Here is a 13569-nt window from a genome sequence, read left to right as displayed (position 1 = left end):
CAGATTTCCAGCAAGACTCCTTAGCTGCCCTTGCAGAACTGGCAAGACTCATGCTACATGTGAAGGAGCCAACATTAATTTTTCTGTAGGAAAACTTGCAGGTAGGGCAGAGCTGGGCTATGCTGCCCCAGCAGCAAACTTTGAAAAAGAGGGATGACTCAGTAAGCCCTAGATCACTTCCTTGTTCCCCACCCTTCCCTGCCACTCCCTGTCCCTCTGTCCTTCTCCCTCATCTCTTTGGAAGCTGGTGTGGGAGTGTGTGCAGGGAGGCACCACTTTGCACAGCAGAGTAGTACAGTGCCAGCAACAAAATGTGTTCCTTTCATTAGGAGACCACCAGCACTTTTCCTTATTGCCTGCATTAGCTGGATCACTCAGGTTCAAGAGACAATACTAGGTTGTCTTGTCCCTTTTCACCTGAGTCTGGTCCATAGTTAGAGCCTGATGAAGAATGGCCCTTCCCTCTTTCGTTCCTCATAGGTCCATTAAATTGGAGGCTGCGTATGGAAAGATGTGGGCCTGTACCAGTTTTACTTTGCATGAACTGCTTGGCAAAACATGAGGGTCAGATTACTTTGGGTGTTCAGATGTTTTTACTGGGGAGATGGCAAAAATTTCTGGTCCTCAGAAAGGAAAGTTGGAAGTAACTTGTATTAGGATGGAAATGAGCAATTCAGCAGTTATGCTGGGAAACAACCATTGGTGCAGGTGATCTCAGACCTTTTAAAATACTGTGAGAAGCACTGGAGCATGGTCTTTTCCACTGTTATGGAAAGAAAATCCCCATAACAGAATGGAACAGTTACAGAACAGAATGCTCCTGGAATAATGTTGGGTTTTCCTCTATATTCCATAACCACTGTGATTTCAGCCTGGGAGTCCATATACTGAGAGGATGCTATTGACTGGAGAATGGACATGTTATATAATATCTATTATACATTCAGTGTGTTTATATAAATCCACATTTCTTATGTAACTGTGTCACTAGGAAAACAGTGAGGTTGGACAAGTTGGTTTCTCCTGCTGTTGCTGTTCTGCTTTGCTTGTTGATTCTTAAGCACTGTCACAAGACACTGGAGTTTGTGCTACTGCTGTGTGTGCCCAAGTGAATCTCTTTTCAAAAGCTCCATTCACATTGGGTTTTGCTGTTTTTGTCGACTGCTGTTTCTTTTTTTAAACATAATATTTGGCTGAAAGCCTTTGGTGTTGTTTTCACAAACTCGAGAGTAATCTGGTTAGTGTATATTAGGGACTGACAGTTGACTAGCACAGTGTTCAGTTGCTGTGCTTTTCAACTTGAAATAACATCCAGGGCAGTCTCCTCAAGTGATGTAAAAGAGCTGGTAAAGAAATGCCAACTGTCATCTTGATTTTTGGTCTGCTCTGCTCTGACATAAACCTTTCTGACAGCTCAAACCAGTGTCCTTCATATTCCAAATTAATCCAAAATTTCTCATGGTGATGAAAGGGAAAGAAATGACTTGAGTGCAGGTTTCCTTCTCTGAACATCCTTGACTAACCCTGCTGACACCAGAGAATTACCACCTACTTAGACATACCCGTCTGCTCTTGATGCAACTTTGAGCCTAAGACATTCTTATTTGCTTTCCAACAGTTTTACCATCCAAGATCTCAGTATCCAAGTCTCCATGTTGTCTGTCCAAAATAAGAAAACTGGTTTTGGGGTTTTTTTACAGAGAGTCTTAATTTTTCTAGATTGAGAGCAAAAGAGCAGTGTTAAGAGGTTAGATCAACTAGGCAGACAATTATGTTGCAAGGAATCTTCTGTCCAACAGTCTCACAACAGTGTCTTGAAGAGTAGAGTAGCCCAAAGCTTTTGGTTTACTTTTCACGTGTTGTTTCAGGAGGGATCTGATCTATGGTGTAGATATCTGTAAGGTTAGAAGGAATACTGTGCCATCTTTTCTCTCCCAGCTGTACAGCAAGCTGAGTTCCAGCAGAAGCACCCTCGGAGGTGGGCTAGAAGTGCAGAGCAACTGATGTAAATCATCTCTATCTCTGTCTTTTTGTGGATGAGATCATCTCATAGTGAAGGAGGGAAGGTGATGGATAGATTCCCAGCATGGAACATCAGTCTCCAGCTTTCACTTTTCTCAAATCTCGCTTGACCTCTTTGGGAAGTTCTCTTATCTGTGTTGTGCCTTGTCTGGATTCTTCTTACATAGCTGTCTCAATTTTCCTTTTTTTTATCCCTTCCTTCTTTGTCACTCTTATCTCAGCAGGTGGCTCATACTTGCTTCTCCAGACCAGGAACTGAAGGAAACATCCAGGTCACCTGAATGAAAAGAATAGGGATGTCATTGCATCTAAAAATAATGCCAGTACCTGCTAGGTGATATACTTGACCCTGGACTTACTCAGCAGCCTGGATTTATTTCCAATTAAAGTCTGACTCTAGATAGAAGAATGGGTGTCACTCCAGGGGATAACTCAGTTCCAGCCTCTGAAGAAATCCTGGCCCCCAAAAATATAACATTTCTAGTCTTGGTGTAGAAGGAAAAGAGTATAGAAATACAGTTCTTGCCTTACATTGACTCACTAAATTCTGTTTCCTGTTATTCTTGACAGTGACCTGTGCTGGTTTTCTGTGGGCCGTGCCCAGTATTCTTTCTAAGTCTTTAAAAACACACATTTCATTCAGGAAGCTTTCTTCAGGAAATAAGAAGCCCACTTTCCCCCTCCCTTAGGAAGGACCTCAGAGTACCCACAAAGTTTTTCAGCCCTTGTATTCCAGGCACAGATAAGTCTCCCATTGTCCTAAAGGCTCCAAGACGTTCCCCTCACATCAGGGACATAAATGCATTTGGCAACTCTTTAAGAAACATATCAGGGATTTGGAAAAATCATATTCTCACTGTCTCTTTGGGTAGCAACAGCATCCAAGTGTTGTGAGAGTTTTGGTGGGTTTTTTTCCAAGCTTTATACTGGATTATGTTATCTATTAAATGCAGCTATTTTTATGCTGAACTGTTGCCATGACCTGTATTTCACAACTTGCACGTATACACTGAAAAAAATATTACCTTGCATTCAAAAGGTGTTTCAGTGAAAGCTCCATGAAATTCTGTGCAAAATCTCATTACCTTCTTGCTTGGGTTTTCAGTTTGTTTCATTTTGGGGATGTGTTTATGTCTTGATAGTTCCAGGTGCCAACTTTGGTGTTCATAATGGAGATGTGACTTCTGTCAGAGCACCACTGGCCTCCTAATAGTTTACTAAACCCACTCCATAGATAATGTGAAGGACAGAGGTAGAAAATAATGAAATATTGAAATTATTCCCTGAGTCACTGGGGAACCCAAGGACAGAAGCCAAGCACCCTTAGTTTCCAGTGCTCTGTCCCTGACACCAGAAAACATGTAACTTATATGAGATGTTCAGGAGAAGCTTTGCACTGTTTGAGCAATTAGGGTGGTAAGGGTAGCTGTTAAACTGATATCTAGCTGAAATATTTAATTTATTTAGTAGCTATTAGAAGAAAATTAGAGATTCCCTTGTCTGTGACTTGAAATAAGCAGATGAAAATACGTTGTCTCCTTTCCTTGTGGCTTAGAGAGATGAGGAATTTTTATTCTCAAGGAGTGAAGGGGAAGGATTCTGCCTTTTTTTTTTTTTCTTTACAAACTTCAGAAGAACCTGGACTCTTGAGTAGTAGCCCTGTCTTTTCCCTTGGTTTCTCCAGGAAATCTCTTGGAGAGCACAGGAAGCAGAAAATGCCAACTTTTAACAGGTTGTAGTTAAAAGAATAATAGTGTTCAATCAGTAACCAAAGCAAGCTCAGCTTTGCTGGATGCTAGTTTACTGACAGAGTTTCCAACTAAAATTTGTTTTCCATGTTGATCAACAAGGTTCCATTTTCTCGATGGTTTTTATGTCACAAATTCTTTCATTGCTCGGAGAATCCTTGAGGAAACGCATGGCAGGCGAGAATTCATTTCTAATGTAAAAATATCAAGAAAGAGGAGGGTGAGGGAAACTATAAATAACCACCAAGATGTCACAGAGTCAGTCATTTTTTCCTCTGCAAGTCAGCTTTAGCAGTTAAGGTCAAGATAACATTTCCATGTCAATGGTCAGTTACATCAAAATTCTAAAACAGGAATATTGAATGGAATTTTGGATTTTTTTTCTTGCATTGTGCCCGAATTTGACCAATTTATAGTCTCTTTGGTCTGCCAGCTCAGAGTTCCAGTGTTATTTTGGTTAAGCTCTTTGCCAGAGTGGCAAGCTTGGATTGGAACATTGGGTTTATTAAAGGCTATGAAATTAAATTCACCACCAAAAGAAAAGAAAAAGAGCCCACTTCTTGCCGATAGTCACTTCTTTATTCCCTTTGATGCGGCTCAGTTTGACTTGAATTTTAACCTAACAATTTCTATACAATTTTGTTTTGTTTTTGCAAAGTTCTAATCAGCTTAAACTGCAAACAGTTGGAAATGCCTCTCTAACAGCTTCCTTGGTGTTGCTAATTAAGCTTGAAATCTGTTGTGTTGTCCACAATTGTGTCTAAACAAGGAGCAGAGTGTATGTGCTGCTGTATGCCACATCTCCCAGCTGCATGTAATTCTGCTGCTTGTGCAGAAAGTAATCGCAACGGGACAGAACCTATAGTCTTTATTTAGGCAAAACTCCCAGGGTGACGTGCAAGGTCAGGCACATCGTGTTTTGAGGGAAGAGATGGATTTGATGGTGAGAATGTGTACAGCAAGCAGCGCTACATCTGTAGCACAAAGACTGGAAGTGCTTGGCCATAAAGAACAGCTTTGCTTTATCCTCTGCACTTTGTACTGGAGAGCCCTGAGTTATGATCTGTAGGTGCTCTCACCTGACATGTGTTAATAATAGATAAAAACACAGGGCTATCAAAACCTGCCATGTATTCTCCCTGTCCCTCAGGAGCAAAGCTAATAGAATATCATAGTTTTTAAAGCTACCGAGGTTCACTTCAATGGGAAAAGAGCCCTAACAAATCCTCGAACGCATCTTTCTGCACTCAGCAAAGCCATGGGATGATTTATCTCTAGGTAGCTACCGCAGCGGTGTGAAGCAACACTAATCTGCTGAGGCATGGCTGCCTTGTGCAACACGGGCCAGGGATTTCCGCGGTAGCTCTGTGCCAGTTCGCCTGAGCTGCAGAAGCCTTGAACAAACTGTTTACCTCTGACATTCTGGAAGGGATTTTGAGGGATTTCCTTCAAATTAGAAATCTTTGAAAATCAGCATCCTACGCCAGGAGTTGTATTATGCAACGGCTTGGAATGAAGGTCTGGTCGTGCACTTTGGATCTTCTTGGATTGAAGAAATCAGAGATGGAAACTGTCTTATCAGATCATCCCTCCCTGCCAAGGCAGGCTTGTCTCCTGTCCTCTGCTAGTGCTGCTGTGCTTTGCGAATGCTCCTTTCCCCAGCACTCTAAAAACCTGCCCCAGCTTACTGGTTGGATGTTTTCTGGACCACGTGCATTCCTGGTGTAGTGTGACTGACTTCACGTGGTTATGCTGAAGTTCATACCTGCTGTTTGGTGTGCTTGGCAGTGCTAACACCAACTGTGAGCTGTGCTCACCAACATACACAATGAGCTGCTTCAATTCTATGGGAAGTGTGCAGATCCCCTCTTCTGGTAGCAGTCGACAAGATGTGAGAAGGTTTGGAAATGCAGCTTCACTAGAAAATTACTGAAGGAACTGGCACTCATTACAAAGACATTTAATAATGTCCTTTTACACAGCAGTTGCTAAGGATGCTTTCAGTTGTTTGGCTTACTGTAGTATTCAGTGCAACTGTAATTACTGTTGTTGAAAAAATTTCATATGCATTAACTTTTTATTCTCCATGCTTTTTTAAAGTCAACTCTAAATTAGAAGCATTTCCCCAGTATTAAATACTTCAATCTTGCAAATGGCTATAGCCATCTTGGAGTACTCTGAATAATAGCTCAAATGCTGTTCCCCAGTATTGCACCTCCCAAAGTCACACCTGGTTGACTTTTGAGATGTGTTCCAATCATTACAGATAAAAAAATTAATTTTTGCTGCTAAAAATACATTGTTTCCATTAAGTAACAATTTAGGCACACAGACTACTTCACAAGTATTTATCAAACCTAACAGCATCCAGTTTCTCATTGGAATGTGTAACTTCTGCAGCCATTTGATTTACAGGCCAACTGAGGCACAGAGCATGGGAGTGTTTTGCCTATAGCAGTTACTTGGTTTAAAAACCAGAAGTAAAATCCAGGCTTTTTATCTTCCAGCTTACCAGTTTGGAGGACAGTTCATGCATTTCTTACATTCATAGGCACAGCTGTTTTAAAGGGACAAAGATCTCTGTGTTGTCAGAGCGAGGAATTTACAAAAGATGAGTAGCTTTGAGTGCCAGAAAGTAGTTAAGTAATTTCCAACGCGAGGCTTCTTGCGGATTTTTAGCTGGAAGGAGTCAATGTGATTGTGGTTGGACACAGCATAATGCAGAGCAGATCATTTAACCCTGACGTTCCTTCCTCACTCTCAGATGGTAGTACTAGAAACAGACGTGGGTCTTATCCAAACTAGCACTGAGCATCAGAGAAGTCACGTAGTCCCTGCCTGTGCTATTCCAAACATTAATTAGATTCACCATTAAAAATATATACCATTCTGCTGGTAGTATGGCCAGCCTGTGTGCCTTCCACATCCAGCAGCCTCCTGTAAGTTTCCTCTCCAGCCTTTGGTATCCTCAGACAATGGCAAAGCCATCCCTCAGCCTTCACTTGATAAGACAGCTATCTTAGCAAGTGGAGCTCCTTCCTCCTCTCACTGTAGAGCATATTTTGACATCTGCATATCATTTAAGAAGCATTTCTCAAGCACTGTTCCATTTTCATCGTGGCCTTTCTGTTATTGCACATTTGTGGACTCAACTGTCTGTCGTTGTCATCTTTGCTACTAACATAAGCCATAAAACATATCTCGTCTTTAATAGTTACAGGGCAAGGGGATGGGACTCCTTAATTCTGTGTACTTAAGAGGACTTTCTGCCAGATTCTCCTCCAGCTGCTCCAAGTCCAAAACTACAAAGCTGAATTCAGTTTTCCTGAAGAAAAGCAAATTCCAGCAGAGGAGAAACATGCCAGCCATGGTATTGCTACTGTGCTGGGAAAGCCACTAAAAACTGAGCCGAATGGAAGAACGATTTGAAAGCCACTGAATACAGTAACCTCCGGGGCCAGAGTCTGCACTGTGCAAGTGGTAGCTGCATGCACAGCTCAGACCAGTTACCAGCAAGGGTTACCAATGTAATTTATTCCAGTATCTTCCTTTGCATCTCCCAGCTAAACAAGCTATACCATATAAAGAACAGCCTCATTGTGTGAATTAGGGGGTTTTTCCAGGGTATTTTGGATTGTCAGAGGTCACATCTCTTGCCCCAACACACTGATACAGCTATGGCAACATGGTCTGAAGGTCAGAGCATTGGCTAAGGTGCTTCTGCAGCACTTTCTGTTGCTGAAACTATCCCTCAGAGAGCAGCAGGAAGGGAAGGAGCATGTCACCCACTGCTAATAATGTGTTCAGCTGGTCAGTCTAGGTGAGAAGGATTAACTCATGCCCAAACTGTCTCCTCATATGCAGGAAGGAATTTTGTGATGGCTTTTAGTGACTTAAATGTTAGTTTGCCAAGATTTACCCATCTGTGGAGGTAGCAGTTGGGGAGCCTGAGGTGGAAATCAGGTCTTAGATTTTCCTTTTCTAGAAATAATGCCAAAAAAGTGTTTGAAACTGTTGAAATTACATCTTGACACTTAACCCCTCCACCAGTGTCTGCTTTATATATAATTTGTAACCCAACTATATATTTTCAGACCCAAAACCTAAATGAAACCATTTGAAATTATTTGAAGTGCACTGTTTCAATTGACCTGATCTAATTTGGGGTTTATAAATTCACCAGACTTCTTGAGATTAAAGTGTTCTGTCTTCACTTAAGTATGGAAACATTTTCAAGCCTCAAAAATTATCCCACAAAGGGGAAAATATCTGCTGCTCTGCTCTCCTTGCCGTCTGAGGAAATGAAAGACGGAGTCACAAGATTTAAAGCAAGTCACTTACCACACTTTCCTAAGTTACAGTTCAACTATAGTATTTGACCATGTGCCTGTTTTTAGCACAACAGTCACTTTTGATTCATGCAGCTTAATACCATCTCCTCTGCTCAGTCACTTCGAAAAATGTGTTTCTCCTGCAGTGCTCATAGAAAGTGAGTTTGTGTCCCTGTGCATGAGTTGCCAATGTAATTTATTCCAGCAACTTCCCTCCCCTCCCTGAGCAAAATAAGCAGTATCATGCTCATGTCCCTGTGCTCTCCTCTGTCTGCTGTTCAGAGCGCAGGAGAGATTATTTATGTTCATTAGAGTTTGGGATGCATTGCCAATACAGAAGAATCAATGGCTAGTCTGTGTGGCTTTTCTTGTGCACTCATTGTTAGGTCATTGTGGGAGTGTCCTTGTGTTGCACGATTTTGTGAGTTACTGCTGGGTTATGATGGGTTATAATCTGCAGCATTAGGGAAGCAGGACGAGCTGCAGCCCATAGGCTGTCACTGCACCTCTGCTCCCCAAAGCTGTTTGCCACCTTGCCATCTGGGATATGAAATTTTCAGGAGGGAATTCAGACACTTCCCAGCTCCAGTCTTCAGTGGCTCTTGCAACCCAGAAGTCTTTCCCAGCAGTCTGGGTTTTCGCTTCATGTCCCATGTTTAAACCTAACATCTGCAGAGTGATTCCCTTTGGCTTTCTGTGGTTTCTGAAGGGACAAGTATTGCTACAGGGAGATCAAACAACTCCCACCACCGCTTGCTTCTAGATGCTTGGTCCCAAGCAGCTTGTTCCCACTTTGCCACTGATTGTGTTTTACATGTTTAAGTCTCTGAGTTTTTACTTGCAAGCTGATGCTTGATACCCTGGTCATTTCAGTTCTTTCTTTGTGTTTTACTGTACCTTTGCTTGGTGTTATTTTTCTGGCTGCTGGTTTAGGGTGCATTATTCTCTCCATGTGCAATTCTTTTTCTTTGCCATGGGTAAGCAGTTCTACCTTCAAAAAACATGGACCCAGACTCAGCTTTTAACATTGTGCCAACCTTCCATTTAGAAATGGATGGTTCCTTCCCTGTGCTTTTCAAGTCTAGATTGGATTTGGAGACACAAATCTTCTCTAAAAAAGAAAGGCACTCCCTGCTTCTTAGACAAAATATGGGAAAAGGATAATAATCCCTCAGCCCACATTGGATTTGTGGTCCATATTCTTATGAATTTGACCACAGCCTCTAGGCCTGATTTTTCCTAGCTGTTTCTCATCTTTCTTCTCTGTGCCTTGCCTTAGCCCTCGGTGTAGCTGATCAGAAGCACTCGGCTCTACCTGTTGATTACAGAGAGGGCTTGTAACAACAGCTTGGGAGAGAAGAAGAAAAATAGGGCTGCTAGGCATTTTTCTTCATCTTGTTTGGCTTTTTGTAGATTTGGAAGGTCCAGGAGGTGTTAGGAGAGTTAGATAAACTGTGAAAGAGAGCAAAATCAAGAAGCCAAATTTATAATCCAGCAGGGATGCTGTTCCCATACTGTGCAGAAATACCTTTGTGCACGTTGTTAGCTGCTGGGGCAGCACTTTGGCGTGTGGGATAACCTGATTAGAGAGTCAAAGAAAACCCTGTTAGCTCCACAGGCCAAATCCTGCCTTACAGCAACCTGATGTCAAATGGGTGTGAATCAAGGAAGCTTTCCCATTGGCATCATCTGGTAACACCTTGAAGAGAAGAGTCTGAGCCAGGGTTCTAGCAAGGAGAGTGACTTAAGCAAATACGCTCCCAGACAGGGAGTGAGCTGGAGTCTGAAACTAATGACTTTGTTTTTCCTCACTGGTACAGACTTTGAAGGATGAAAAGAATAAATTTCTCAGGTCTAATTTTCAGGTTGTATAGAAGGTTTAATCAGGAGTTGGTTAATTTAAAATGCTTGTCTTACTTAGCTGCGAGAATGTCAAACAGTGTGACTGAGCTGAGATTTGGGAGCAGAAGATGTGTGTTTTCAGAAGGCATAACCCATAAGGGTAATTGCCTGCTGTCCTGGTCACTGGGAAACTCCCACCAAAGTCAGTGTTAACATGAAAATTCAGACAAGATGGTTGTAATGATCCCTTGCAGTCTTAAACTCAGTGTGTCTGAAATGTGTGAGCAGGAGTTAGATCTGTAGTGAGAGAAGTTCCAGGCCATGGTGTTTGGTGCTAAATCCCCTTGCAGGGTGGATTGGTGCTGCAGGGTTCTGCTCTGTTCACAGTCCTGCACGGGCTGTGCTCAGTCCTGCTGTCTGGAGGGCCCGTCCCTAGGCGGTGGTAGCAGACCAGGGGAACTGCTGGGCTGATCAGCCCCCAACGTGGTTGTATGCCAGGGAACTCCTGGTCATGTTGTGGATGCTCAGTGTTTATCAGAATTCAAAAATTGTCAAGAAAGTTCGTGGGAGAAACACACCACTTGAGGCAAAGTATGGAAAGCCAAGCTCTGTCTCAGGAAGTCCCTAAACCAGAAATCAGTGGAGGCTGGAAGCACATCCTAAGGAATTGCTGTGTTTTGCTAGCCCTGTTCTCATACTTTGGCCTCTGTTGCTGGCAACTGTTGGAAAAGAAGCAAGCAGTGACTTGGTGAGGCAAACCAAGTACTTGTGTGTATTCAGAAGGTGTCATACCAAACGCCTTATGAATGGCACAATCTTCCATCAGTATCTGCAGGTATGCTACGTTCCTTCCTTGGCAAAAAAATACAGAGAACAGCGTGGATGTGGACTGAGATGATGTGATCTGCTTATGCAAAGCAAAATGGCAAATTTGCCAGGTTATTTCTCCAAGGAGAAAATTATTGACCTTGCTTTTTCTGGCATACCAGCTACTGTTATAATGATGATGATGGTGACAGCAACCCTACAGAAGGGCCAGCAGTCATTCTTTCCTACCCATTATTACAAGGTATAAAGCAAAATCCAGTCTGAATTCAATGCTAGTCTGGCTCTACTCTCTTTACAAATCTGTGAGGCAGTAGTCATATGGTTTGAAATTCAGGACTTTTTGTATAGACCTTTCCAAAACCAATCCTTTTGATCTTCTGATATGAATTTGTGTATTTGTATGTTTGTACATTACCAGTCATGTGCAGCCCAGAGATATGTATAATAGGAAATGTATGAATGTAGAAGTAACCTTTCTGAGCTCCTGGGTGATTCATCTCCTGACAATACATTTTGGCTGCACATGTAAGGACTGGATCTTGCCCCTGAGAATATTGGCTCAAAGAAACAATAACAGTGCGGTCAGTCAAAGCACTACTTTCCCTGGGAATTTTGTTGCATGAGGAAGCAGAAGAACTTTAGCCCTCCTGTGTTTGTCAACATGATCTGCCTTTCAGTAGCTTTTTATGCTTCTATCCTGTTAGATTTTTTCCTTTCTCTACCCTCCTTATTTCTGTCTATCTAAATGATAATCAGTAGTGTACTTATAGATTTTTCTACCTCACCCAAGATGCAAATGCTGATCAATGACATTATTTGATAACTTCAGGTGCATCAAGCAAGAATGGTAGTTTAGGTTTGCTTTCCTAAAGTCCAGTGAAATGATCCAAATCATATTGTTTGCATCTGTGTGGTTTACACTCTCCATTTATGGCATGTGTCTTTAAGTGCTTGGTTTGAAAGGGTAAGTTACCCAGCTGGTGTCAGAAGGGCTGGTGTGGCTCACACACAACCATCTGAAACAAAATGATCTTGGTGTTTCTATAATTAACTGCAGAGGTGAGTGAGGGTTGAAATGAGATGAATCATTCAATGGACCCCACTTGAAAGGGGGGAATTTTTTTGGCTTCAACACTTCAGGAGCAGGCCAATATGTAAAACCTGTGCAGCAAGGATCATGGCCTTAAGCTGGCATTTCACAGTCATTATCTCAGACACTGTGGGCCAGAGATAAATGAACCATTTAAGTCATCCTGAACTCCTGTCCTTGCGACGCTTTCATTGCAGCCTCTGCTTTGCGCTCTCCCCAGACTCAACAGTATTCTCTGTGGTGAGAGAGAAGATCAAGATTTTCATACAAGGCAGATAAAGATATTTTTATGGGATCTATATTGGCAGAGCAGTTAGGGGGTCTCTGTGTGGCCCCAGGAGATTGCACTTCAGCTTTGCACTGACCGCTGTTGGAGCTTGTCTCTAATCATCTCTGCTGCAAAAGGTCACTCAGACTGGGCAGTCCACAGGCAAAAGCCCAGGAGTGCAGGCTGCAGAACTCCTTCACGTGTTCCTGGCTACAGAAGCTGCGGTGTCTGACACACCCACCTGATGGGCCATCTCTGATCATTTATCAGAGCTGCTGAGAGAAGGCTCTGGTTTGTGTTGTCGCACTATATAAAGGCTTGACCTAGGCCCTGTGCTGTTATCATACTCTTTGATAACTGTTGACTGTACTGCACTTATCTAGAAGAAATGGCTAAAGCTTCCAAGTAGACCAGCAGCAGCCTCCAACCCAGCTGAGCTTTGTAGATGTCCCACTGAGATGGTGCTCACATCTGTTGTGTGTTTTCTTTGCAGAATACATTGGAGCAATGCAGTGTCTGCGCAAAGCCCATCATGGAAAGGATCCTCCGAGCCACTGGGAAGGCCTATCATCCCCACTGTTTCACCTGTGTGATGTGCCATCGCAGCCTGGATGGGATCCCCTTCACTGTGGATGCTGGCGGGAACATCCATTGCATCGAGGATTTCCATAAGTATGGCCTAAGCTGCTGTCAGTGCTTTGCTTATTGTCTTTTTTTGTTTGTCCCTAAAAGTCCTCCTTTTTCAGCCTGAGTATTCAAGAAGATCTGAACCCTCTGCCATTTCCTCCCAAGGCTCTTAAATACTAGGCAGAGCTTTGCTCTAAGCAGGCACACCGTGACATACAAGATTAATTGGTTAGGGACTGATGCTGCTTGATCCCTGTTTCACTTAGAGCTGAATTCAGGGATAACCTCTGTGTTCCCTCTGTTTTAAGTGCTCTGCCTTCCCCTGCACTCAGTATGTGCATGTTTCTCCTCACTGCTTGTTACCTGCACTTTCACATCAGCGTCTCCCTGCTTTTTCCACTGAGCAATTAAGAGAGGTCTTGTCCTGCTGCACTCTGCAGGTGTTTGCTTACCAGCTAGAGGGATCTCTGTGGCCACAGGCTGCTCAGAGCTCCTTTTGTTTCTAGTTGCTAATTAGCTTTTTAAAGCTGCTGAAAATACAGCCCTGGTAATAATTTATAGTGAAACTGCTATTTAAAGTAAGTTGAAAGGTAGAACTGCAAGTAATTTCTGTCACTGCCACGCTACCACCCCCATCATCACAACTAATCTAGGGAAGACAGGTAGATATAATCAGAGCACAAATGTTTGCCCTGTATGGAAAAGACAGATACACTACACCCCTCAATTAAAAGATGAAATCAATACTGACAAATGTGAGTTTACATCTCAACCATTTATCTCTTAATTTCTAAGGGGGTAGACTTAATTAGA

The 13569-nt window shown here is 42.6% G+C and overlaps 1 protein-coding gene across 8 annotated transcripts in view; it reads left to right on the top strand.

Moving 5' to 3' along the window:
- LPP (LIM domain containing preferred translocation partner in lipoma) overlaps window positions 1-13569 on the top strand; it is a 328422-nt gene that overhangs the window by 301338 nt on the left and 13515 nt on the right. For all 8 annotated transcript variants that reach the window (XR_003528319.1, XM_027647152.1, XM_027647153.1 and 5 more), the window contains one exon: window positions 12623-12801. Coding sequence is in view for 7 of the 8 variants with exons in the window: in XM_027647152.1 (XP_027502953.1) it covers window positions 12623-12801 (179 nt within the window). In the remaining variant the exon portion in view is untranslated. The remainder of the gene's footprint in view (window positions 1-12622; window positions 12802-13569) is intronic.

The sequence above is a fragment of the Corapipo altera genome, unplaced genomic scaffold (assembly GCF_003945725.1).
Source record: "Corapipo altera isolate COAL_440 unplaced genomic scaffold, ASM394572v1 113, whole genome shotgun sequence".
Classification (NCBI taxonomy): domain Eukaryota; kingdom Metazoa; phylum Chordata; class Aves; order Passeriformes; family Pipridae; genus Corapipo; species Corapipo altera.
The sequence above is the reverse complement of the archived record's forward strand: the minus strand, read 5'-3'. Positions and strand labels throughout refer to the sequence as shown.